This window comes from Monodon monoceros, unplaced genomic scaffold, assembly GCF_005190385.1.
Source record: "Monodon monoceros isolate NGI ecotype Baffin Bay Population unplaced genomic scaffold, NGI_Narwhal_1 Super_Scaffold_3, whole genome shotgun sequence".
NCBI lineage: Eukaryota > Metazoa > Chordata > Mammalia > Artiodactyla > Monodontidae > Monodon > Monodon monoceros.
The window spans coordinates 42,376,157-42,402,921 of NW_021703780.1; the positions used below are offsets into that span (position 1 = coordinate 42,376,157).

A 26,765-nucleotide genomic window follows, 5' to 3' on the forward strand; every position below is an offset into this window, starting at 1 on the left:
TCTCCTTTTTCCTATCCTCAAAGATATAAAATTGCCTGAATTATGCTAATTAATGAAGTAGAAACTGAGCATTCTCAAGTGTCTAGGAAGATTTTGAGTTATAGTTGGGAAGCTTGTACACAGTTTAACATTCTAGTTGAATGGGGGAAAACCCACCTTTTTCCTGATTGCACAGAGAATGTATCACTTCTTAGTATCTGGCTCTTGGGCTTTCCTGGAAGCATAATATCGGAGATCAGTACACTCAGAAGAGAATAATTGAATTTGGACCTATTTAGGAAAGTTCACAGCTCAGGAAAGATTGGTGAGGAAGTGGTGACAGGAAGCCGACTTGAATCAGTGATGTTTTTAGGAAGCAGGAGTACAAGCTGAAACCTTGTTGTGGATAGTTGCTGTTAAGAAGGTGGTTGGAAAAAGATATCTGCTTTTCTTCCAGGTGAACAGCCCCAAGTTGGCTACCATGATAGTTTTCATTTTCTTCGGTAAGTGAATTATGCTTCCGGTTTATCTGAATTCATAACACCAATTCTCAGTGAAACAAATGCTGTCTCCTGTCACTTAACTGTCAAGCTAACAAATGTTTATAATATAAAGTATTAATTGCAAATTTATACTTTAACATAGCTTCTTAATTTTGCAAAAATGTACACTTACTTTTACTCATTTATAGCTCTATAGAAAATGCACAATGTGAGAATTGCATTAATAGCTCAGGTTGTTTCTTTTTTATATATAGAATAATCTTTTTTATATATAGAATAATCCAATCACTTTAAGTAATTGATCAGTAATTGACATCTGTACTAGAGCCTTTTAGAAATGAAACCTTCCAGTACCTATTTACAAGTTATAAGATGACAAATTTTGAATTATTATCTATTTTTTTGGTATTAAATTGAAATTAGATTAATTTAAACCATTCAATTTCCCTGATTTTACGTGTTAATATTTAATAAGAAGGAGGCAGTTAGTAGAGTAACACAACATGACATCAAATGCTTCTTCACATTTCAGTCAATTTTTGTAACCTAGAGATAAAGTGTGAACTTATCTCTCTTGTCTTGGGTAGTGTGAATGCATTGTAAGATGTTAGTAAAAAATAATGTATACTTAAAAGTAGACTCTATGAAGACCTACTTGCTATATGTGTTATTGGAGAAGCTATTTATATTTTCATCAGCATGCAATAGAATCTACAAATTGCATTCAGAAAAAGGGATAGTTATAATTGTAGCTGAATATTAATAATTTACTCATTAAAACAAAGCCAGTGTATTTTCTGCTTACTCTCTGCCAATAGATATTGATGAATAAAGGCACACTTGAGGGCAAGAAAACAAAGAAGTTTATTTCAAATTATGTTGGAAGTCAAAATAAATCTAGTCAAAGAAAATAAAGGCAAGAAAGAAAAAATCATTTATATATTTTCAGGTTTGGGGGGGTTTAAGTAATCCTTATTCAAAATTTTGTTCCTTGCATTTATTGCTAATAATGTTTCCTTATTTCTATCATTTATAATAAGGAGAAATCTAGGAAACTTTAATTTTTGTAGATCAGGCAGCAATATAATGAAACACATAAAATAAATTACAACCTCATTATGGCCCCCATTGAAAAGGTAGTGATGGCCTCTTGTTTTCAACTTTCACTTCTAAATTAACCTAGACACTAGGTTGCATGAATAAGGGAAATCATACCTAACACTCTTAGGGTCAAAATTGTGCTATCTGATAGGTTTAATCAATATTTCCCATAGTGTGTGCTTCAGAATATTTGTTCAACATCATTTAAATAGGCTTTGCAATGCGGGAAAGTTCTGCAGCCAAAGAAATGTGAGACATAGTGAATTTTTAAAACAAAGCATTTAATAGCCTAATGAGTCTTATACATCTTTAAAGAGTGATAAAATGTGCAATATTCTCCATCTTATTTATTTTAAAATAGAACCTGTTTCTCACTTAGCATTTCAAGATGCTCCTTGAAAACTCCTGGCTTAAATACATGGCCAGAAATCATAGTCAGGAATGGATAAGATTCTGGAAAGCTGAAGTTATTTTGATTTTTCTGGGCCAAACCATTGAAGTGGTTTTCCTACTTGATTCAGTATTTCTTCCGAGTGGAAGGCGTGGAAAATCACGTAAAACAATCAAGATGATTATTCAACCTAAAATTTTAAATATGAAAGAAAATAAAACACATTTGGGAAAGATAATATGTAGAATTCATTAATGATCATTGCACTGAGATACAAGTGAGGTTTGATGATATACCCAGGAGACCATCACCTATAAAAGCTTCCTGAGAGAAGTATTCACAAGATAATAGTGATCAATGAAAAATGAAACTCTAGTTGCTTATAAATTGACTTTCTGACATGAAATCCCTACTTCAGGATCTTTGGCAAGCTGGATTGAAGTAAGTAACCTTGGGCCAGAATAGAAGTGGCTCTTTCTCTTTCTCTAGGCTTGCTAACCTAGAACAGGAGCTTGGCTAGGTGAGGTTATCCGTGAACACATGAAAACACGGAAAGCTGATATGTCAATTTCCACTCTAGCCCTCAACAAGAAAAATGTGACCAAGTCACACGCATGGGCTTAATCTCCAAATACAGTGACTCAGCCAGTAATACATATGATCCAATCAGTTTTCATGGATTCCCCTTAGGAGAAGAGGTTTGGAAAGAGGTAAGTTTTTTTTAAAAGAAGATGTTGTGGCTTTACTTGAAGCCTATAACTCTATGTTGTGACAAGTCGTTCATAATAGCATCATCTTTTTAAAAATTCAAATAAGTTGGCCCTGATTAAGACATAGCTTGAGGTCTCTTGACTATAGTTAATACACTGTCTCTAGAACTCAATTGTAATTCCCATATTTTTCTATGGATTGATTAAGCAAGTGTCAGTTTGTATGCTTGCAGAATTAGTTTGAATAATTGGTACAATATACTAAATTAACATTGCTACTTCCTTGATATTTTAAAAAACTTGCTGGAATCTTTTCTCTTCTACCCAAAATAACTTGTAAATATCTGGAAGGTGTTATATTTATTGAATATTAAGAGTTATTTATATATAACTCATCCATAAAGAATGATTCAAGTTGGTTAAGTCAACATGCATTAACTGAATATGTATGATCCATCATTGTGTTGATGATAGGGATGCGATCATGAATTAATGCCTGCTGAGTAAAACCCCAGAACCCAGTGGTAAAGACAAAAATAAATATACACTTTCATTATGGAGCAATAAATACTATAGTTGGGAAATTCCCAAGATTATAGTGAAACAGATGAGGGGTGTTGAATTCAATTTGAATGTAGGAAAACAGGTATTGAATTCAGGGAAATTTTCCCTTAAAATAGGTAGTTATTGTGTCGAGTCTTAAATGACAAAAAAAGGTTATTCCAGAGTAAAAAGAAAAGGGGTGACATACAGTAAATGCTCAGAGGTACAAGGCAGCATGAAGCATCTGAGAAACTATAAATGCTCGAGGACCTCCAGATTGCACATGATGAAGAATAGGAGAGTCATGCTAAGAGGAACCATCCAAAGGATGAAGCAGAGAAACAGCAGGACTAGAATGATACATGAGGCAGATTAGGGAGTGTAAAGAACCTACCTGAATAAGATAGAACTGGAGGCAGACTGACTAACTGGTGAGTTGGTCAAATATTCAAAATGAGAATCAATGAACTATACAAGAGTGGATATGGGAGAGTAAAACTGAGCACAGAAAAGGAGCCTATCATGAACCCAAGGTTCCCAGTGTGGGTGCCATGGTGAATGGTGAAATTGCGGATGAAGTAGGGTGGTCCAGCAGGGAGTGGTGATGAGCAGGACACTACTGATGATAATATTGTCTGGAAGTGTGTCTGGAACATTTAGGTGGAGAGAACATCATCTGTAACTGGAATACTGGAAAATAACAGGATTGAATTAGATATTTGAGAATCATCAGTCTAGATATTTTAGTTAAAACCATAAATATATGGAATTGTCCACAGAAAGGGTGTAAAATGAGAATAAGAAAAGTCTGAGGACAGAACCTAAGCTTCAAATATACTTTAATAGAAAAGTAAGAGGATCCTGGGAAGAATTCTAACTGTGGTCAGAAAATATTAAACGAATAAGTATCAAGAGAATTAGAAGAGAGGGTTGCCAAAAGAAAAGAGTTTCAAGAACAAAATGACAATGAAATGCCCAATGATAAAAGTAAGCAAGATGAAGTCTTAAAACTATTAAATTTGATGTTATGGAGACGATTGGAGCATTTTTTAAAGTAGTTTCAATGGAGCAATAGAAATAACAATAAATTATACATTGAGAAATGAATAGGCAGTAAGAAAGAAAGAGGGCAAATACAGACTTTTTACTTAAGAATCTTACATAAGAGAAACAGAGATCTGTAGCTAGAGGGGAGGTTAAGATCCATTCCAGATTTGTAATAATTTTATCACATTTCAGTTTTCATAATTCTGGTCTTGATCATTAATCACTTAGTTTTGAGGTAAATAACTGCCATATTGCTGTTGTTTTTGTTGTTCTTTTATTGTTGTTATTCAAGCTGTGGGGCTATGCTTGGTCAATGAGTCCACTTCCCAAACCATTGATTGCACATATTTAAGAGAACTCTGCCTAAGTGATGCAGATGGATGTAAACACGCCTGGAGAATAATGGAAGATGCCTGCAATGTGTCAGGTAAAACACGCTCTATACTAACATAAAAAGTTTAAAACACACTCAAATAATTTCTTTTTACAGAGATAAAAATAGAATTTGTTCTTTTCTTTCACTATCCTAGGAACTAAGTTTTTTCTCTAAATACCTTACTTAAACTTGGTATTCAAGTGATTTGCCTACAATTACTTATTAGTGAAATTAGATACAAAAGACTGTTCTTAAATTACTCAAGGGCCCTAATGCATTGACACTGCAGGCAACTTTATGCAGGATTTCAGATTATTATTTTACTTATCTCACTAATGTTACAATTATACACATGCCTCTCAGAAGCATGGCAACAGTTTTTCAAATAAAATGTTCTTTTGCTTATATGTTACTATGTCAGGATAACATAGGAAGATAACATTGGTCATAATCAAACACATTATTTATTTGCATGTACATAACGTGAGTTTTATATTTTTGCAACCTATACACTATTTTCCATTCCAACTGTGTCAAGAACAAGTTAAAACATATTTTTGCTTTTAACTAGTCCTACATTCCAAACATTTGAGAGGAGGCCCAATGGGTAGAGAATATGAAGATTGGAAAGTCACTGTCATTTGTTTAACAGAAAAAAAAAGTACTGAATATATCAAGTAACTGAATATATATTGAATGAGAGCATTATAGTAAGACTCCATTCACTAAAAATGATAAATGTATTGTTTAAGGGGACATTGCCCTAATATTATTATGACATAACTTTTCAAAACACCTTATACTAACATAAAAAGTTTTATCAACTTGTATAATGAATATGATAAAACCGTAAAAACCCAATAAACTTTCTGGCATATTCAGTAAGAGAACTCCAAAGTGAAAAAATAAAAATATATTCTTTCATGACTCACTTTGCTACTCCAACCATTTCATGAAGAATAAATTCTGTACTGCTCACAACCCTTTCCTATCTGCCTGAGCTTCCTCTACCTCCCAAAAATGTAAGGTAGAGTGTGTTGGGTTAAGAGGCAACCACCCATAGTTCTAACAATGTCAACATTCACAATCTCCAACATCAGAGCTCCTGTCCAGCCACAAGATTTCAAGGAATTACATAGGATGTAGACAAGGAGCAAGATTTCCTTTTCTTCCCTGCCCTTGAAAGGAGTACATGCAATGTTCATATGCCAAAGAAAGTTATAGGTCTCTAATCCAACATTCTCATTACAGTTCAGGAAAATAATTTCAATTGCAAGTTTTCTCAAATAACATAATAATATTAAGATGAGAATAAAGGACAATGACAAAAAAAAGTCTGTTATTTGTTTTGATGATGAATCTCCTTGTTATATTTTATAAGGCAATTTAAAATATCACATTCAGCGTGTCATGAATTATAACATATTTATTGATTTCACTATACAAATAGCAAGTCATTTGCAGTGAATGGTAAATTTGCATAATTATACCATACATGAAGTTGAAATAGAAATATTCTCAAATACACAAATGAAATGTACTCAAGTAGTTTTATTCAGAAAACTGAGTAAAAGAAAATTGTTGGGTAGATGAATATGGCCTTTTAAATTAAAGCAGAACATGAAATATTGGTAATTATGAAAGATGCACTATTCAATAATATTAAGTGCTTTCTAAGAGTCAGGACCACATTTTTTCCCATGATAAATTTAGAGCCACTTGCTTGTCTCTTATTATTATCTTGGAATGACATGTAAATAAAATGAGATTAAGACCAAACAGCTAATACAATTGCTAAACTGACAAAATAGCTAAGATTACAGAGCATTCTGGTCACCTCGTGTAAGGGCAGCCTTGATTATTATTAAAGAGAAAAAGTTGGCATTCTAAGTGGGGACAAATCTCCTTTAAAATACAGAAAGTTTTATTCTATTTTAGAAAGTAAATATTGGTGGGGAAAACAGTAGGAATAGTTTTTGCTTGAAAAGTCAATTATATGGACATGCTGTAGCAACCTCAGATAATTTCACTCTAATAATGAATTACTAAAATTAATACGTTAAAAGCTTTGGGTAGGGGGAGGCTCTTTAAAGCTTTAATGTACCTTGGATAGGAGGCCTCAAAAATTATATTCAGATTAATATCTAGAGTGTTACATGTTTGACTGTGAAATCCAGGCAACCCCTGCCAGATGAAGGATTCATCCACCCGTAATTTAAGTATCTGGTCTTTAGCAGAAAGCAATTTCCAATTTAAAAATTGTCTCTGCTCTGATGACCTCTACTGTACCATTAAGAAATTGCTTGGAAAAAAATGCATCAACAAATCAGGTAATACATTGTTATATGAAACATTTACTGTCATTGAAAAGTACAACGTCAAAATGAACCACATCTATGTAATTTGATGAACTCTTGTTTTTTCTGGTTACTTGATTAATTCTTCATGTAATTTAAGGTTCTGTGAGCTGTAGATCTCAGTAAGTGCATGACATATTTCTGTAATTGCTAACCACAATTTTCAAGTTTCTTTCTATTATAATTCATTAGTATTATAGATTCACTCATTCAATACATATATTTGTGAGGCTCACTATGGCTTTGCACAAGACTTAAATGATAGAAGATAAATAAGATACCATTTCTGTTGGTAAAGAATACAGGGTCTCCTGAGGAAGACCAAAGTATAACCACTTACCCAGACTTATGCTTGCCTTTGGATAGGAGAACTTGATTATTTAATATGCGTTTATTTATTGTCTACTCAAAGTGCCAGCCTGATGGTGAAGTAGTGGTAATCAAGCTTGTTGACATGTGTCCTGAGCTTACAGAAAGATTTTCCAAGAGATACGTGGGATCCAATAGCCCTAATGTAATCAATTTCCATATCCTCAGTGTCCCTATGTATGTTCTCCGAAAAGTGGTCATCTTGGGAATGCACCTGTTTTCACAGAGTTCTCACCACTTCTTTCAGAATCCTCCTTCCCCCACTTTATAAGAGAAAGGTTTACCTCTCATCCATCTTGAATGGTTTCATTGTCCAACCCCTCCAATAATTACTGGACAGTTTTCTGTTCCATAATTTTGCCTTTACCAGAATTTTATATAAATGGAATTATATAACATGTAGCCTTTTGAGCCAGTGTTCTTTTATTTAAAATAATATATTTGCGATTCATCAAAAAATTGTTCTCTTTTTTGATGAGTAGTATTCCATTGTATGGTTATTCCATAAATTGTTTATCCATTCACCACTGAAAGTCATTTACATTGTTTCCAGATTTTTAGAGATTATAAAGCTGTTATAAATAGTCACATATAAGATTTGCATGAATATAAGTTATTTCTCTTTGGTAAAAAAGTATTGGGTCATATAGTAAAGTGTATGTTTAACTTTATAAGGAGCTTTAATACTGTATTTCAGATATGAAGTCACCATAAATGTATGAAAGTTCCAGTTGCTCCACATTCTCAGAAGCACTCATGTTTTTTTTTGCCATTCCAAAACATATTTAATGGTATCACACTGTAGTTTTAATTTGCACTTAAATAATAATAATGTTGATCATATTTTCATGTGCTTATGTGTCACCTCTATATATTATTTGGTAAAGTCTCTCTCCAAAAGTATGTAGTTTAGGTTCTATATTTAGGTCTATGATGCATTTTGAGTTAATTTTTTATATGGTGCAAGCTATGGGTCAGATGTATTCTTTTGCCATATGGATATCTAATTGTCCCACCACATTTGCTGAAGATATTTTCAATTTCACTTTTCTCAAAAGATCACTAGGTTGTATATTGCTGGCTCTACTTCCAGATTTTCTTTTCCATACCAATTACCTATATTTCTATACTTTTGCTAATATTCCACAGTCTTATTTATTGTAATTTCATGGGATATCTTGAAATAAAGTAGTGTAATTCCTTTAATTTTTTTCCTTTTAAGTAGTTGATTCAGCTAGTCTCCTTCTTTGTTATCCCATATAAATTTTACAATCAGCTTGTCAATGTCTACAGAAAAATCCTGCTGGTATTTTGATTTGGCTTACCTCAAAACTATAGATCAATTTGGATAGCACTGACATATTTACTATGTGAGTTTTCAAATCCATGAACGTGGTATATCTCTCCATGTATTTAGGACTTCTTTGATTTCTTTTATCAATATTTTGTACTTCTGAATATAACAATTCTTACATTTTGTTAAGATTTACAGATATGCTTCATTTTTTTGATGCTGTTGTAAAGGGCACTTTATTTTACATTTTAATTTTCAATTGATCATAGCTAGTATACAGAAATACAATTGACATTTTATATGGACATTTTATAGTTCTAGGGGTTTTTGTTTGTTTTGTTTTTTGTAGAATCTATAGGATTTTCTACATAGATAGCCTTGTTATCTACGAATAGGGAATAAAGAGAGTTTTATATTTCACTTTCCAATCTGTAAACCTTTATTTCTTATTCTTGCTCTATTGTTCTGAGTAGAACTTCCAGTATAATATTAAATAGGATTGTTTGGTGTGGCCATTTTTTGCCTTTTTACCTATCTTAGGAGGGATGCATTCGGCTTTGCACAATAAAGAATGGCTTTTGCAGTAGGCTCTTTGCAGGTTCCCTTTATCAGGCTGAGGAAATTCCTTTCTATTTCTAGTTTGCTTAGATAATTTTTATCACGAATGGATAAGTAGATGTTAAATTTTGCAAATGCTTTTTCTGCCTCTATTGAAATGATCATATGTTTACTTCTTTAGTGGTATTTGGTAAATTTTATTGTTGATTTTTGAATGTTGGATACAGCCCTTCATTCTGAGGCTACATCCTGCTCAGTCATGATGTATTATTGTATTATTCTTTTTATATATTGTTGGATTAAATTTTCTAATATTTTGTTGAGGGTCTTAAATCTATGTTCATGATGCATATTGGCATGTTATTCTCTCTTCTTAGAAAGTATTTGTCTGATTTTGTTTTCTGGGTAATACTGTCTTCAAAATGAGTTAGGAAGTATTTTCTTCTCCTCTAAATTCTAGAATAATATAAAAAGAATTGGCGTTATTTTTTCCTTAAGTGTTTAATTCAATTTACCAATGAAGATATCTGTGCTGTTCTTCACTGGAAGGTTTTTAAATGTTCAGTGTGTTTGTTTCAAGACTGTTCTATTTCTTCTTTTGTAGTTTGTCTTTCAATGAATTTGAAAGACATTTGTTGGATTTATGTTGAATTTTTACTTTTAGAGTTTCCATTTTACCCTTTCTTTTAGTTTCTATCACTCTGCTAAGTTGTTCCTAATATTCCCAAGTTGTCCTTTAAAAGTCTGACGAAGTTCAGGTGATGTCCTCAGTTTTGTTCAAGTACTGGATATTTGTGCCCTTCTTTCTCTCTCTTTCTGTGTCTGTTTCTCTGTATTTATCTCTCTGTCTCTGTCTTTTTTCTTTCAGTCTTTCTCTCTCAATTTTGCTCGACATTATTTCTTTTGCATTTGATTTGACTTGAAATTGATCCTCACGTTTTAGTTTCTTAAGATGAAATCTTATCAGCGATGTAAGCATCTCATTACATGAATTTCCTTCCAAGTGCTATTTTAGTCACATCTACTAATTTTAATATCTTGTGTTTTCATTTTTATTTATTTCAAAATATTTTCTTATTTCCCTTCTGACTATTTTTTTTTTTTTGCTGTACGCGGGTCTCTCACTGTTGTGGCCTCTTCCATTGCGGAACACAGGCTCCGGACGCACAGGCTCAGCGGCCATGGCTCACGGGCCTAGGCGCTCTGTGGCATGTGGGATCTTCCCAGACCGGGGCACGAACCCATGTCCCCTGCATCGGCAGGCAGACTCTCAACCACAGTGCCACCAGGGAAGCCCCTGACTTTCTTTCTGATTCAAAGTTTATTCAGAATACTATTGTTTAATTTCCAAATATTTGAGGATTTCTTAGATATCTTTGTTAATCATCTAATTCCAATAACATTAGAGAACATATTTTGTATGGTCTCAATTCTTAATGAAAATGATAACTGCTAAATATCACCTATACAATGTGATACACGTGAGGTGATACACGTGAGATTATACACACACAATTACACACTTAAAGTTATACAAGAAGAAATAATGGAGACTTAGAAGACTTCATAGAAGAAATAACAGACTTGGGCTTTTTAGGGTGAACTGAACTCAATAGGGAGATGAAATAAAATGGATGTTCTAGACAGAGGAAGTAGAATGAAGCAGAAGACATTGGAGAGCAACACGTTCTTGGTAAAGCTGGACTATAGAACAGAGGAGTCTTAGGAGATACTGGAAAGAAACCAGATGTTAATAAGAAGGAGGAACTTATTAAACTTACGTATCTTTCTAAGGAGATTAGACTTCAAACTGTTGTTTTGAGGAACTACTAATGCATTTTAAACAGAAGACTACAGAATCAGTATTTTGAAGGATATCGTTTGTTGGCAGTGGTGTAAAGGAGGGAATGGAGGCAGGGAAGGATGTAGGCCAGGGATATCAGTTAAAAAGCCATCAAAAGAGTTTGGGAGAGAGATGACTCATGCCTAAACTACCACACTGGTGCTGAGGACTGTCAGGATAAGAGATATTTAAGAAATATTTATAAATTACAATCAATAGTCATTGGTTTCCGTTGGATATGAGGAGTATGGAATGTTGTTAAATGTGTGGTAGAAGCTTCTGGCTTGGGACAAGGGTATTGCTGTACACGGAGACAGGACTGGGGACAGAAGTGGTGAGTTATATTTGGAGAGTTTGCATTGGGAGGGCACACTATGGCACATTCATGTTAGAAATGTTAATATTTTGTTTTACATTTCACATGATGAGTATATAGTTTAAAAAAAGCAATGATGGAGTGGACCTCATCTGGCTGGCATTTGGAAACATGGGTCTCACACTGAGGAGAGTATCCTAAAATGGACATATAGATTTGGGAGTCAATGGTTTGTAAGAAACAGGTACAAGAATGCAGGAGGATAAGACTGGCCAGGAAAAGATATGACGTGAGAATATAAGTATTTTGATAACAACGTTTTCAATCTAGTTGATGAAACCACAAGGAAGTTTTTAAAGACAGGAAAAGCAAAAACTGCAGGAAGAATTTTGAAGCCAGTGAAAGAGAGAAAGACACAGAGGAAATAATCGACAATTATAAATGCAGAGAAGTCAAATAGGATAGAGACTAAAATGACATTAATTAGCTAATGAGTAGGTCTTTACTAGTTTTAGGTTGAAGTAGGCTGAAATGAAAGTGTATAGAAATACTAAAAATATTTATTGACTTTTGTTTCAAGATAGTAGGGCTAGTTCATTTATATCTCAATGGCCATTTCTATCAGACCAAGATGCTGGCAAAATATAGTTACCATCCACAGGTACATACAAATTTAGAGCAGTTAAACTGAAATCAGTTCACATTTAAACCATTTTTTTCCATAATAAATACTTGTTAAATGCTATTCTGTTGTAATGTTGATAAGCCAGGAATATAGAAACCCTGTACAGAGGACCTGAATGATCTCACAAATGCACTTCATGATGGACCTGGCCTGATCATGGTGTTTACCCAGAGCATCAGCTGCTTGCTTATAATCTAGCTCAGAGTGGAAAAGGAAATGATAATTGAAATCTTATTATTTCATCCTATTCCAACTGTAGCATCCTCCACCAGCTCTTTGGTCATCACTCCAACAAGATACAATGCCTCTCTCCCTCTCTCTCTCTCTCTCTCTCTCTCTCTCTCTCCCTTGCATTCCCAAAACATTTCTCAACATATAACAGACGTGCACTTTTCTATTCTTTATTATAGATTGTAAACTTCTTGAGCAAATCAGCTTTGACATTTCTTCCTTTTTTTTTTCTTAATATGATAAATTTTCAACATACTGCCTGACACCTAGTAACTGATCAATAAATATATCATTTATTTTTAATTTTAAACACATTTTGAGCATCTAAATTATATACTCATTCATAAGATATTTATTATTCAGTTAATATGTGTAGATATCATATAAATGCTGGAGGATGGAAATAAAGATAGGTTAAGACAGTCCCTGCTCTTGGTTAGCTAAAAACATAGCAGAGTAAAACTGACATTTAGCCAGATTATTTCATTTAGCTTCGATTATTAAATATAAATATATATATAAATACTCATACATATATATGTACTGTAAAAGAGATTGACATTTAGACAGATTTACAGATTATTTGAAAATATATAATTACCAATATAATAGAACTAATTATATGAGGATGGCATTAATTCACATACATCCCATCCACACAAGCCTTGCATATGCTGGCCAAAAGGGGTAGGAGAGATGTTCTCTGTTCCAGTAGGGAAGCCTGATTTAAATAATTATAGCAATCCATGTGAGCTGTTGTTTGATAAATGTGCAAACCTTTATCACAGTGTGTGTCTCCAAACCCATGCAGTACAGAGGCTATACTCTGAACAGTGCTTCTAAGAATGCCCTGGCAGTTTTTAAGTAAACATTTTCATATCATGAAATAGATTATACTATCTTTATCTTGCATGAGGCATTTGTAAAAACTAAGGTATAAGAAAGTTCATTTAATAAACAAAAGAGAACAACCCTTTTTTTTTTTTTAAGAGAAGAATACCCCAGGGGAAAAAGTTACTTTGGGAAGAATGGTAGGGTCAAGGAAGTTTTCATTGTAGAGATCCACATGAAGGACCTCAGAGGAAGATGAGACATTTTAGAATTAGACAGTATACTTCTGAAAGCTTAGATTAAGCAAGTAAGGATTCTTATATTGAGGTTGTTTTCCTTATCTTTTTTCTATAAAGTTTATATAATTATGTGCTTATTGGAACTCTCTAGTAGAACATGCATTCTCTATGAGGATATAACCCCCAAGGGGTGAAAATTGGTTCTTAGGGATGAGCAAAAAACCTCTCACTTATATATAAAGCATAGATATACATACAGTCCCTAAACAGATGCACGATATATCCGTGGAATTAAAATTTCATGAGGGGGTAAGGGAATTAGGAAAAAACTGTCTAAAAATGCTTCTTAAAGGGGAAATAATGAAAAACTGTGGAGAAACACTTTAGTATAGGTAAATTTCTAGGATAAAATGGAAATTCACAAAATTTTATAGAAGATAAATAATGGATTATAAGTATTTTAAGTTACACATGATTTCTACCAATCATTATCAAAATGTAATGAAAAGACGAAATAAATGAGGATAAAATATTAAATGAAATTGAGTATTATCATTATGTTTAGTTACATAAACTATAAATAATCAATACTTTTCTTTCAATTTTTTTAAGAAAATCAAGATCATTTGTAATGGCTCTCTTGCAATATATTTTTTCAATGGCTTTTGAAAGACAATAGATATTGGTATATTTATAAAAGATATGTCTATACACTTTTTAGAAAACATTAAAAGGTCATAATATTTAATTTTTAGTCATTTTTTATTTATAGAAGAATCAGCACTGTCCTCACATTTGGCTGCACAATCCAACATCACACAATGGCTCCATCAGAAAGATACGTCATTAATGACTGACAAAAAGAGCTACTGCGTCGTGGCAGCACGTATCTGCCAGGAATCTGAACATTGTGCTCTTTTGTATGAAAATTTTAAGAAAGCCTGTGGGAGGGAATCAGAGCAATGCAAAACCCTTGATGGAAGCTACCTGTGTGCAGCATTAAGAGAAAGTCTGAAAGAAACAATCTTGTGGAATTGTCAATGCAATGACCCTTCAGAAGCAAAATGCATTGAAATTTGGAAAAGCTTGTTTGAGGACATTTGTATACAGGATGCTCAGATGAATCCAGTTCCAGCCTTCAGTGAAGACAATGAAGATGAATTCAACCTAGACATTGTTTCAGGTCAGTATTCAAGGGAGGAATTTGGGAACCTTAAGTATAATCACAAATATGAGTTGACTAAAGACTTTGCTCTGCCATTTCTGCCTGTGTTTCTCTTAGACAATGAAAATTTAAAAACGTAATACTATGACTATGTCTAAAAGGGATTATGAAGAAAGACATAAATGCTAAAAGGTTTTAGAATAATGTGGATTTTATTCATTCATTGAACAAATACTTATGAGACATTGATAATGTGCTAAGTCTTAAGTCTGGTGCAGCAGGATCAAAACAACGACAACAAAACTGTCCTTCATTTAAGAAGCTTCCTATTTTTTAGGGGATTTAAAAAATTAAAGAAATAGATAATGTAGTAAGGTATGATGATTTATTTACTTAATAGATATTTCTTTGAGTGCCTACCATGTACTAGGCCATGTTCTAAGACCTGAGGAAAAAGCAGTAAGAAAAGCGAACAAAAATCACAAAAAATATTGCTCTCTAGGGCTTTACGTTCTCAGTTGAGGAGTGTCTTGGTGAGTTTCCCTGGAAACAGACTCTGAGACAGAGGTTTGCATACAGAGTAGTACTGGACTGAGGGCTCAGGAACAAAATCTAGAAGTGAGAAAAACAGGATTAGGTGGAGGGAGAAATTGAAAGGCAAGACAATGACCACAACAAACAGTTGATTCCACAAGATGTTTGGCTCTGTAATGGCCTTTTAGAGATGTCGCCCATTGAGACACGGGAGCTGCTCCTTTGAGCCCCTCTCATGGACTAGCCCTTAGATAGGAGCTGTCCCCTAGAAAAGTCTGCCCCCTTCGATGTGGCAACTCCCTTTGGATGAGGCAATGCTGGAAAAGGACCAGCAGATGGGGAAATGAATACTGGGATCACCAAAAGGGGGGTCTTAGTAGTAGGCTGTAACATCCATTAAGAAGAAATTAATAGGATAAAAGATTTGAAGATGTATATTTTAAACAATATGAGTGCTACCAAAGGGGAAACATGGGAGGTGGGGAGCAATAAATTAGGATCTTGGGATTAACATACACACAGTACTATATATAAAATAGATAACCAACAAGGACCTATTGTATAGCGCCTGGAATTCTACTCAATATTCTGTAATGGCCTATATGGGAAAAGAACCTGGAAAAGAATGAGTATATGTATATGTATAACTGAGTCACTTTGCTGTGCAGCAGAAACTAACACAACATTTTAAATCAACTATACTCCAATAGAATTTAAAAAAATAAAATTAAAAAAAAAAACAGTATGAGTGCTAAGCAGAAAAATAATACAGGTAGGGGAAAAAAGAAGTCTGAGTTGTTGGTTTGTAATTTTAATAGGATGGCCAGAAAGTTGATCTGAAGAAATTAATGTTTGAGTAAAGATGGAAAGAGGCAAGGGAATGAGTCATGTGGGTATTTAGGGAAAGAACACTTCAGGCAGCAGAAACACAAGCTCAAGGTGAGCTGGGGATAGTCTGGAAGGTTGAGGAAAAGCAAAGAAGACACTAGAGGTAGAGTCGAGAGGGCAGGGGGAGAGATGCAGGAGATGAGGTCAGAAATAAAACAGGGGCAGGATCATGAAAGGCTTTGTAGGTCATTTCAAAACTTTTGGCTCATATTCTGAGTGTTACAGGAAACCACTGAAGGATTTGAGCCAAGGAAGTGTCATGGTCTGATCTACATCTTTAACAGGATAATTCTGTTTTTTGTGTTGACAACTAACTGAAGAGAAATAAGGCCCAAGTAGAAAGACCAGTTAGGAAGCTTTTGTAATGATGGGTGATGGACCAGTGTGGACAGCTGTCAGATTCTCGATATGTTTCGGTGTGAATGGATCTTATGGGGATGCAAGGGGAAAAAAGGAATCAACATTGACTCCAAGGTTTTTTGTCCTGAGTAGTTAGAAGGATGTGGTTGCCATTATTTTCAATGACTAACATGGGAACAACTACAGAAGATGAGGCTTTGGTGTGGACAGAGGAGAGGTCAAGAGTCAGTTTGGGACATGGTAAGTGAGAAATATTTGTTAGATATCCAAGTGAAGAAATCAAGTAGACAGTTCTAGGTATGGAATTGATATCTAAATTCATTGCATGACACATAGAAGTGAGATCTGTACTGTAGGTATAAAGTGGGGGTCATTCACTGATGGATCGCAAATGAGACCATGTCACTAAATGAGGTCAACAGAGAAATGCATGGTGTCTTGGACGAGAGTGGTAGCAGGGTGAAAAGATATCAGAGTCTGCATATATTTTGATATTAATGGATCAAGAAGCGGGAACAGCGTACGTTTTGTAATGTGTATGATCTTATAACGCAGATGGAGGTCTGGTGGGTGCATGTTTCTCTGTGTTCCCGTGACATACTGCCCTTTAGCTCCTTTTCAGCAATTAAGCTACTGTTTAAAATATTCTCCGGAAAATGTGTATATACCTATGTATGCACCATATATTAGGATTTAATGTGGATTAGGATTTAATGTGGATTAGGATTTAATGTGAATTAGGATTTAATGTGCAGAGAATTTATTATAATGTATTACTCATATTATATAAAATAGCATGGGTCCATAATAGAATTTGTTTCCCCATGGTAAAAGAATTGTTTTTTTGTTTTTGTAATAATTAGTCATATTGTGAGTGTATTAGTCTGCTTAGGCTGCCCTAGTTAAATACCAGAGGTTGGGTGACTTGAACAACAAAAATTAATTTTCTCATCATTCTGGAGGATGGAAGTTCCAGATCAAAGTCCAGCAGTGTGATTTTCTGGTGAGAGCTGTCTTCCTGGCTTCTAGATTTCCTGGCTCCTTGCCATGTACTCACAGGACATTTCCATGGGGTGTGTGTATGTGAAGAGGAAAGAGTGAAGAAACACACTAAGGTCTCTTCTTAAGAGGACACAAATCCTACCAGATCAGGGCCCCACTCTTAGGACCTCATTTAATCTTAATTACTTCCCTAGAGACACCATCTCCCAATACAGCCACACCAGGAGTTAGGGCTTCAACATATAAATTTTGGAAGGAGACAAAATTTAGTTCATAACAGTAAGTGAACTCAGTTTCTTGAATATGTTTTAGTCAGTGGCACAGCCATACCCAACAGTTCCAAAGCAGAGCTATTAACCTATCATAGAAGATCTAGCCTAGACTTTTGTATGTTACAAAAGCTGTAGAACTCTCTGAAATTTGCTTATTGGGATTTCATTCAATATGGAATAGTAGCACAGAAGAAGGAACATCCCAGAAACACAGGAGAGTGTGTTTCAGAAGAGACAGTGATTCTTGAGCTGAGAATTAACCAGTAGAAAAATGAAAAACCATGTACAATGAGAACAGATGGAACAAGGAGTCTGGAAAGGCTGTGACACACCGGGAGGTAAAAAGAATTTTCTTATGATTGTACCATCATATATGTGCAGTAGATGGGCAGGCAGGGAGTTTGGACAGACAGCTCAAGTCAGGACAAATTGAAACATGAAGAGACACTTATGCCATAACAGAAGTCAGTATCTTAATAGCCAATGGCAAAAATTGAATTTTTGTTTTAAAATGTAATAATTCTATTCTATCACTTTATGCATATGTCTACTAGTGCTCCATCTATTTTATTTTGATTTTGTTTGTGTGTCTCTATTTCCTAATAGGTTTGACAATAGGGACTGCCGATTTGTCTTCAGTATGGCACCTGGTATATAGTAGGGACTCAACCAATGCTTCTTTTCTTTTTTTATAAAGTTGATCTTTGAAAGAAAGAACAATTAAATGAGATTTTTAAACGTCATTATTTTAATTGAAGTATAGCCAATCTCTGCTGTACAGCAAAGTGATTCAGTTACACACATATATACATTCTTTTTTAAAAATATTCTTTCCCAATATGGTTTATCACAGGATACTGAATATAGTTCCCTGTGCTATACAGTAGGAACTTGTTGCTTATCCATTCTAAATGTAACAGTTTGCATCTACCAACCACAAACTCCTGCTCCATCCCTCTCCCTCCCCTCTGGTGATCTAGTGGTTAGGATTCAGCTCTCTCAACCAATGCTTCTCAAATGAAATGTTTTAGCATTAGATGGTCACCAAGTTCACTTCCATCAATGAGAGTCTTCAATTCTGTACTTACAATTCCTAAAAACTCTGGGAGGCTAAGATAGAGGTGGAAATAGTCTTTAAATTACTTTTCAATCTAATTAAGGCTTTACTGGGAAGAGTTTTTTGGTTCAGACAATATTCCTTCTGTTCTTTCTCTCCAGACAGACTCTTTGTTTACTTCTGAGCACATGGCCTAGTCATTAGCATTTGTTTAAATCTTCCAGTAACTGGATACTCAGAGCAGGGCTGTTTAACTGACTTGAATGATATTTCAGGGGTTTATTTTTCTTCATCTGTACCTCACTAATTTTGTGTATCAAGGGTTAAATAAGGGTTACATGAGCTTATATGTACTTTTGCTTGATTATTCACTCATAAAGGTAGTCCACATTCTCCTATTAAATTTAGAACATTGTTCACTAACAAAATAGTCTCTTTGTTTTCCTTCTAGATAACATGAAAGAGGACAATAAATTCAAGTGGAATCTAACTACTCTTTCCTATCATGGTAATGTTTATAAATTGTTATTTTGATCTGCATTGTAAATACTGGACAATATAATTTAAAATGTAGTTACTAGGTTTCTTAAAGATATGTCATTACAAAATAAATTGTGTGGATATTTTTATCATTCTAATACTATGAAGTGCAACAAAATCAAATCAACTATACTCCAGTAAAATTTTAAATAAATAAATATAATTTAAAAAAAACAAAAAAAGGCAACAAAATCATTGCATTTCTTCCACTCATGTGACATCTGTTTTGCCTATCCATCGTTTATTCATAGTTACGCTGAAGAATACTTTACAATTAAAACCAAAGACTAGGTCTTAATTAAATTTCATAGATATTTTGATCACGTAAATTAAATTGAGGTCTTTTTGTGTATATGGATGTGTTGGGGGCGGGGCATTCACACATACCTGTGTTTTCCAGAATGTGAACATTTTTGTATGTTGGAATAGCTACAGCCTTTAGTCAAGATTTCCCCCACAAAAAAAAAGTGCAACAGAACAAGAACATTTTGATTCGGGCCACTGAACGCACCATTAGCTATATAGCTGAAATGCAATTTCTGAAGATTTACTGTTTACATTTGAGAAACCTGGGCTCAAGACTTTTTTTCTGCAGCTCAGTTTTGGCCCTACACACTTCCCATCACTTCTGGATCACAACACGTAGCCAGTGTAGATGAAAGACGATGCAAATAGTCCACTATTCAGGTCCCAGTAAGTTCATACTAACTCTAAGGGGGAAAAAAAGGAATGTTTGCCAAAAATAACACATGGATACATCATTGTATTTTGCTCATGGACTTCTCACAGTGTTTTGCAGATTCTGCATGTACAGCTTTTTGTTTACTTTTCCACGACCTGGGCATATCATTGCTTTTAGGAATCAGAGGGATCAGGTCCTGTTTGGAAGTGGCGGAGGAGTGTGTGGCGGATGTGCTCTGTAACACACAGTTGGCCCTTTACCTGAAAGCTTGCTCAGCAAATGGAAACCTGTGTGATGTGAAACACTGCCAAGCAGCCATCCAGTTCTTCTACCAAAATATGCCTTTTAACACTGCCCAGATGTTGGCTTTTTGTGACTGTGCTCCTTCTGATGTACCTTGTCAGCAGTCCAGAGAAGCTCTTCACAGCAAGCCATGTGCAGTGAACAGAGTTCCAGCCCCAACTTGCCTCGATATAATTCACAGCTGCCAAAATGATGAATTATGCAGGTGAGTAAAAACACACATACCTTACTTTCTGATTTTGGCACCTTATTTGTTACAGTCTAGTCCCAACACTTGATCTCATTACATTAGCTAGAGTTCCCACCATCATTCAACATGATGTAAATAAAGCCAGACAATTCATAGTTTTGAATCCATAGTACATGTGTAGTATCCTTTTCGAAATTCAAATGCAGAATATGTTTTTGGAATAAAAGAAATTCAGTTTGTCAGGATTGGGTAGTCATGAAATAGCATTATTAAAATTTCATATTCAAGTGAGACTCATGAATTGCTTAATAGACCTGTCTTGTATGTCAATTTTATTATTGTTTTTTTGGGGTGTGATTATATAAGGCTGTTAAATGTCATAGAATTTTGACGAGGTGACTCTTTAAACTTCAAAATAAATATTTTGTGTCTTAGGCTGGAGATGAGGAAAGAGCTAGAGTTTGGATTTCCCCAACACACGTGTGCCATGGTGTCAGGAATGCACCCTTTTTCTCTTCCCAACCTCTCACCCTTAATTCTCTAGGTGATGATGTTAGTCATGTATTTGTTTATTCAAAAAATAATTACCAGGGGCTTCCCTGGTGGCGCAGTGGTTGAGAGTCCGCCTGCCGATGCAGGGGACATGGGTTCGTGCCCCGGTCCAGGAAGATCCCACATGCCGCGGAGCAGCTGGGCCCGTGAGCCATGGCCACTGGGCCTGCGCATCGGGAGCCTGTGCTCCGCAACGGGAGGGGCCACAACGGTGAGAGGCCCGCATATTGCAAAAAAAAAAAAAAAAAAAATTACCAGGCACTTACTACTATTTTAGGCATCAGGGTACAAGATACAAAAATTCCTGCCCTGTGGAGCACACACACACACACACACACGTGCAATAAGGGGAAATGTGAATGGGCAGAAAGAGTGAAAGAATTGCAATACAAATGGGGTGGCCCCAGTAGAGACATTTTATCAGAGTCGAATAAGTGAGAAAATGAGCTTGTCTCAGTAAATATCGGAAAGAAGAGATACCAAAAAAAGGACGAGCCAGTGCTGAGGAAGAAATGTGTGTGGCATGATCTCAGGCAAGGAGGGTAGAGTGCACAAGGGGAAGAGGAATAGAGAATGGATTTACTCAGAGAAATGAGAGCGGTACTGGGAGATTTTGAGCAGAGGTGTGAATGTTAAAATATCCACTCTGGCTGCTAGTTGAGACTAGACTTTACCTTTGCAGGTAACTCCTCCTGGAAACCATAAATTGAAACCAACAGCTTGGTTTTCTCTACTCCTCACTGTGGTCTTCGTTAACACATTTCCTTATATATTCAAGGTGAATTGATCTTTTGTGTGGTAAGAAAGCCACAGTTAAGTGAGCCTCTTTGGACATGAGTCAGAAGATAGAGGAAAGAAAGAGGATACTGAATAAACTTGATGAATCAAAACTACCTGTAACATTGATATTATCACATTAAAGGAGCTTTATTTAACAACTAGCATTAATTGGGATGAAGCTTCTGCTTCTTCTTGGGATAATTATCCCAAGAAATTCATATTAATTTCTTTGCCCAGTACCTTCTATTAGGGACTATTTTATTTAATTGTATTTAAATGAATAAAACTCCATATATAGCAAATTCCTTTAAAGGTCAAAATAAGCATTTAGTGTGGAGAAGTGGCTAGGTGTGATAGCTCAGGGCAAGATTTGTCACATTTGTCACCTTGCTTGAACCACTGGCAAATGAGATTTAATGACATCACTTCCTGAATGGGCTGATTCTTGGTGAACTGCTTTCCTTCCGCCTTTTAACTATCCTCACACCTTTACTGTCAGGCATTCTAACTTGCAAAGTAGCTGCAGATCTTGTAAACATTTGTCAAAAAAAGAGAACTGCTTCCCTATAGCACACATTCTGTAAGATAAAGGGTAAAGATCTCAGCAGAGTGCTAAACCATTTACTATTTTTTTTTTGCTTCAACTTATATAGAATGTCAAAGTTCTTAAGAAAGTTTTATTTGCGGATCTTTTCCTGCAAATGTTTATCAGTTATTTTAAGTTTTACTAATTATTTCTCTTGAATGAATAATAAAATTAATAATAAAAATATTTTTTACAATGAAATTAAAACTTTTCAAACTCATTTATATCTCAAAAATCCTTATTCAGTGTATTATTGTATTTCATTGATTCAAAGATGCAAAATTTTTGCACATTTTAATATCCCTAACATGTTTGGAATGCGTCTTAAGCTCAGTGGCCAAAAACAAAAAGTATTAAATTAAAACAATAACAACTGCCAACAAGTGATTTTAGTTGTAATAAAATAATGGTATCTCCTGTAATCAATGAAATGTGGTAAAAACATTTGATTGTATTATTTTTCTCATATCACAAATAAAATATTACTGTCTATCATCTATCTTCACTAGCAGTGAAACCAAATAACATTTTACTCAGCCAGAGGACACTTTTTTTTTTAAGTAATCCCTGTAAAAATGCCAGATGTCGCCATGGACGGTACCAAACTTTACCTGATTCCAGTGCCAGGGCCCCGGATATTCTACATCATTATCTTTGAGTTATTTGTATTCAATTTTCTCAGGATGATATATCTGAGTTTCCCTATCAAATACCATATTTTAATGTCGAGTGATGGGATCCGCTGCTACAATCCTTGAGAAGCCCTGTGATGGATTCTGAAGCACAAACTCTTGCATGAACCTCACTTTGGCATCAACACATCCTCAGACTGACTGATAGAGTTGGTGATTTTCCTCCACAAGGACACCTGGGTTTCACAACCTCTCCAAAGTGCTTGGTGCAGGGTCTGGAACATGATATACTCTCAAAAGACTTCATCTCATTTACCTCTACTTTTGAATATCTGTACTTACTTAATTTTTATAATGTTTTAATATACAGATACATGTCTCTTCTTATGTAATTCCTGTTTTTTATATATTAATTCAGGGAGTAAGGATTGTGTGTCTTTTTCTTTTCACCATGTGCAAATAGTCTCTGAATGAACACTTTATAGAGGTGATGGAAATATTATACAATATTAGTTGTCAAGATGAAAAGACAAATTCTATCATTTTCTCAAGCAGATTTTGCCTTAGGGAGATTTCCAGTATTTATATTAAATTATCCTTAATGTAATTCAGATGGAAAAAAAAATCGCCAAAGAAAAACAACTTCTTCAGTGAGAATGTTAAGACTTTATCATGGATCTTTCCTGCAGAAGCCCTTATACACGGGGCAAAGCAGAGCAATTGGATTTGAAAATACAACTTCTGTCCCTGTGCCCACTTACTCTTTTCATGATTGGTCTTGAAACTCCTCTGTTTATTTGAAAAGGCCAAAGAAGATGACATAAAGAACTAGTTTTTCAATTAATTTGCCCAATACAGATACACACTGGGAGGTGAGATTATATTTTGCCAATTATAAATGTTTAGGAATTTACAGGAAATTACAATACATTGTTTTTCCATATGTATGAACTCCAGAAAGTAGTGAAAAAAAGTAATTGCTTACAAGAAATTTTACCTACTTTTTAAAAGCAAAACTCCACAATAGACATATTTAAGTGCCAAGGAATATTCACAAAGTATGACTATATATTAGGTCACAAAGGCAAATGTAATACATTCTGTGTGTAGAAATTACACAGACCATATTCTCTTACATTTTACAATATAACCAGAAACTTATAGCCAAACTAAAAACAAAATAATCAACTCTATTTTAAACCTTACTCTTTTAAATACTTAATGGTTCAAGTAATAAACCAGAATAAGAAATTTCAGTATATTGAGAAAATAAGGATAATGAAACAGCTACACAGCAAAACATTTCAAACATAAAACAAAATTTCTATAATATAAAATATTTTGCCGCATTTAATTTTTTCAAATAATTTAGATAGTAAGTATACCAAAGTATTTTTAATAATATTTTAATTTTTAATTAAATATCCATCAGTTCATCATTTTTGCAAAATTTCACAACTACTTTTTTGAATGAAATAACTTTTATGAGGAGATAAATCATGCAACTTAAACTTTGTAAAACATATATTTAAGAAAGACTAAATGGCACCTGTCAACCTCATAGATGACAACAAATACTGCCAATGCTTACATCTAGATGACATCTTATATATAAAACCCTTAATTACATTAAAGGAACATATTTGTTCTTCTGGATTCAGAATTATATGCTCAAAAACTTTGTAGTATTTTATTAAATATAAATTTTAATATATTAATTATTTTTTACCACTGTATTTAAAAGCTGATTCCTTTAAGATGACTTAAAATACGAGATTATTGAAAATAATGTGATTTATGGATTTAAGCAGAGTAACATCATGAAAGCAAATAAGAGCAGGACAAATGACATGTACTCAGAGGGTTTTCATGCATGTTTGATGGTGACATATTCAAGACAGGGAAAAAAATAATTATACATGATAAATAGGAAGATTAATATTCTTGGTTCCACTAAGTAGATATTTTCTTACTGTGAAAGTTCCAAATATGAAATTATTGTACACTATCCAGATTTTATTCAATGCTAATACAGCAAGAATGATATATGTAGTCAGAAAAGTTATGAATGGATATGATTCTAATGGATTATCTCGACCATTAAATAAACTCATGTTTTGCTTTAAATTAGCTCATGCTGCCAGAGAACCTCAGAGCATTTTGTTAACTCTAATTAGTCTGACTAGAAATATTGAGAAAGAATACAGTACCTCCCATCCTGTGGGAAAACTCTCTGGAAAAGTCAAGAGACTTTTCTGAAATCACTTGGTGGGAGTCAATGGCCAAATGCTAGTCTCAAAACCACATTCTGCTTCAGAAATTATTGCTAATAAATCTCACAAGGAGTTCTTACTACAAATCATCGCCCAGTGAAATAAAATTAGTAATGAAGGAAGAGTCATCCAGGGAATCCGAAACTTAACCTCTGTCTTTCAACACAAAAGGAAAATAATTCACAAGTTTTCTTCTGCACTCTCTGTTGGGATGTTTAAATGTACAAACTTAGTTTTCAACTATGTTTATAAGCACCTAGAAGGCATTTTGCTTTATGTCAGTCTTTTGTTAGGTGAGGCAACACTACATGTTAGTGTGAAATAATATCATTCAGAGACTAATTCCATTTCCTGACTCTTTCTAGGAGGCGCTATAGAACATTCCAGGCAAAGTGCTGGCAGCATGTGATAAGAAAGTGCCATGAGGATGAGACCTGCATCAGTACCTTAAGCAAGCAAGACCTCACTTGCTCTGGAAGTAATGACTGCAAAGCAGCTTACATTGGTACCCTTGGAACAGTCCTTCAAATGCAGTGCACCTGTAGGACCATTACCCAAAGTGAAGAATCCTTGTGCAAGATTTTCCAGCATATGCTTCATAGAAAATCATGTTTCAGTAAGTTACCCAATTATGTATATATACATATATATACACACACACACATATATAATATATTTCTTGTTTTTGTCTATACAGCACAAAGTAGTAATCCAGCACAGAAAATTTGGTCACAAAGTCAACTCTATGTTTCTAATTTTAAAATTTATTTTCTGATTATGCTTTGCACATTTGCTATTTTACTCTTTTATTTGCAAGTGATACATGTTGTTAATTTATATGATTGATCACTCCTAGGTGTCACATTGATTTCAATATCAAGAGCCTAAAAGGCTTATCCTACCAGATAACGGAATGTAACAGGTATCTATTGCAAGTAACAAACCAACCCAAATCTTGGTGGCTTGAAATAATTATTTATTTCTTCACAATTCTTCTCACTGGGCTTGGCTCAGTTGGGTGGTTCTTCTGATGGTCTTGTTTGGGGTCTCTCATGAAGGTACGATCATCTGGTGGTGAGACCAAGGCCAGTCTGTTCAGGTGTTGTTTAACAAGGACTGTTGGCTGGGATGGCGTGGTTCTCTTCCACATGACCTCTGCAGCAGTAGACCCTGGATCTTTCGTGGTGATGGCAGCATCCCTAGCAGCTAATCCCCAGTGAACAAGTACTTGTCAAGCATCTGCTTCTGCTATATTTGCTAGTGCCCCACTGGACAAAGCAAGTCACATGGCCAAGCTCATGGTCACGGTGAGAAGGATGTGCATATCCAAAGCTGGATTCATCAGGGGGTAGTTAACAATCTACTATAAGGCTGTCCCAACCTAAGTAAAACGTATTTACCCTTGGATTTAGTTATCTCCCCTTGGTCTTTAATATGTCTGCTAATCTACCTGTATGAGGGAATGGAAAACACATTTTCTAAAGTTATTATGTACAGTATTTTAGGGATAAGAAAACAGATTTAGGAATTTAAATAATTTGTCTACAGTCTCAAAGGGAACAAGTGGTTGAGAGGG

At 34.6% G+C, this 26,765-nt stretch overlaps 1 protein-coding gene across 1 annotated transcript in view; it reads left to right on the forward strand.

The window, feature by feature from the left end:
- Window positions 1–460: 460 nt before the first annotated feature.
- GFRAL (GDNF family receptor alpha like) overlaps window positions 461–26,765 on the forward strand; it is a 56,726-nt gene continuing 30,421 nt past the window's right edge. Inside the window, 6 exon segments of the mRNA XM_029243287.1 lie at window positions 461–482; window positions 4,567–4,701; window positions 6,822–6,980; window positions 19,103–19,159; window positions 20,051–20,381; window positions 25,555–25,805. Of these exon segments, the coding sequence (XP_029099120.1) occupies window positions 461–482; window positions 4,567–4,701; window positions 6,822–6,980; window positions 19,103–19,159; window positions 20,051–20,381; window positions 25,555–25,805 (955 nt within the window).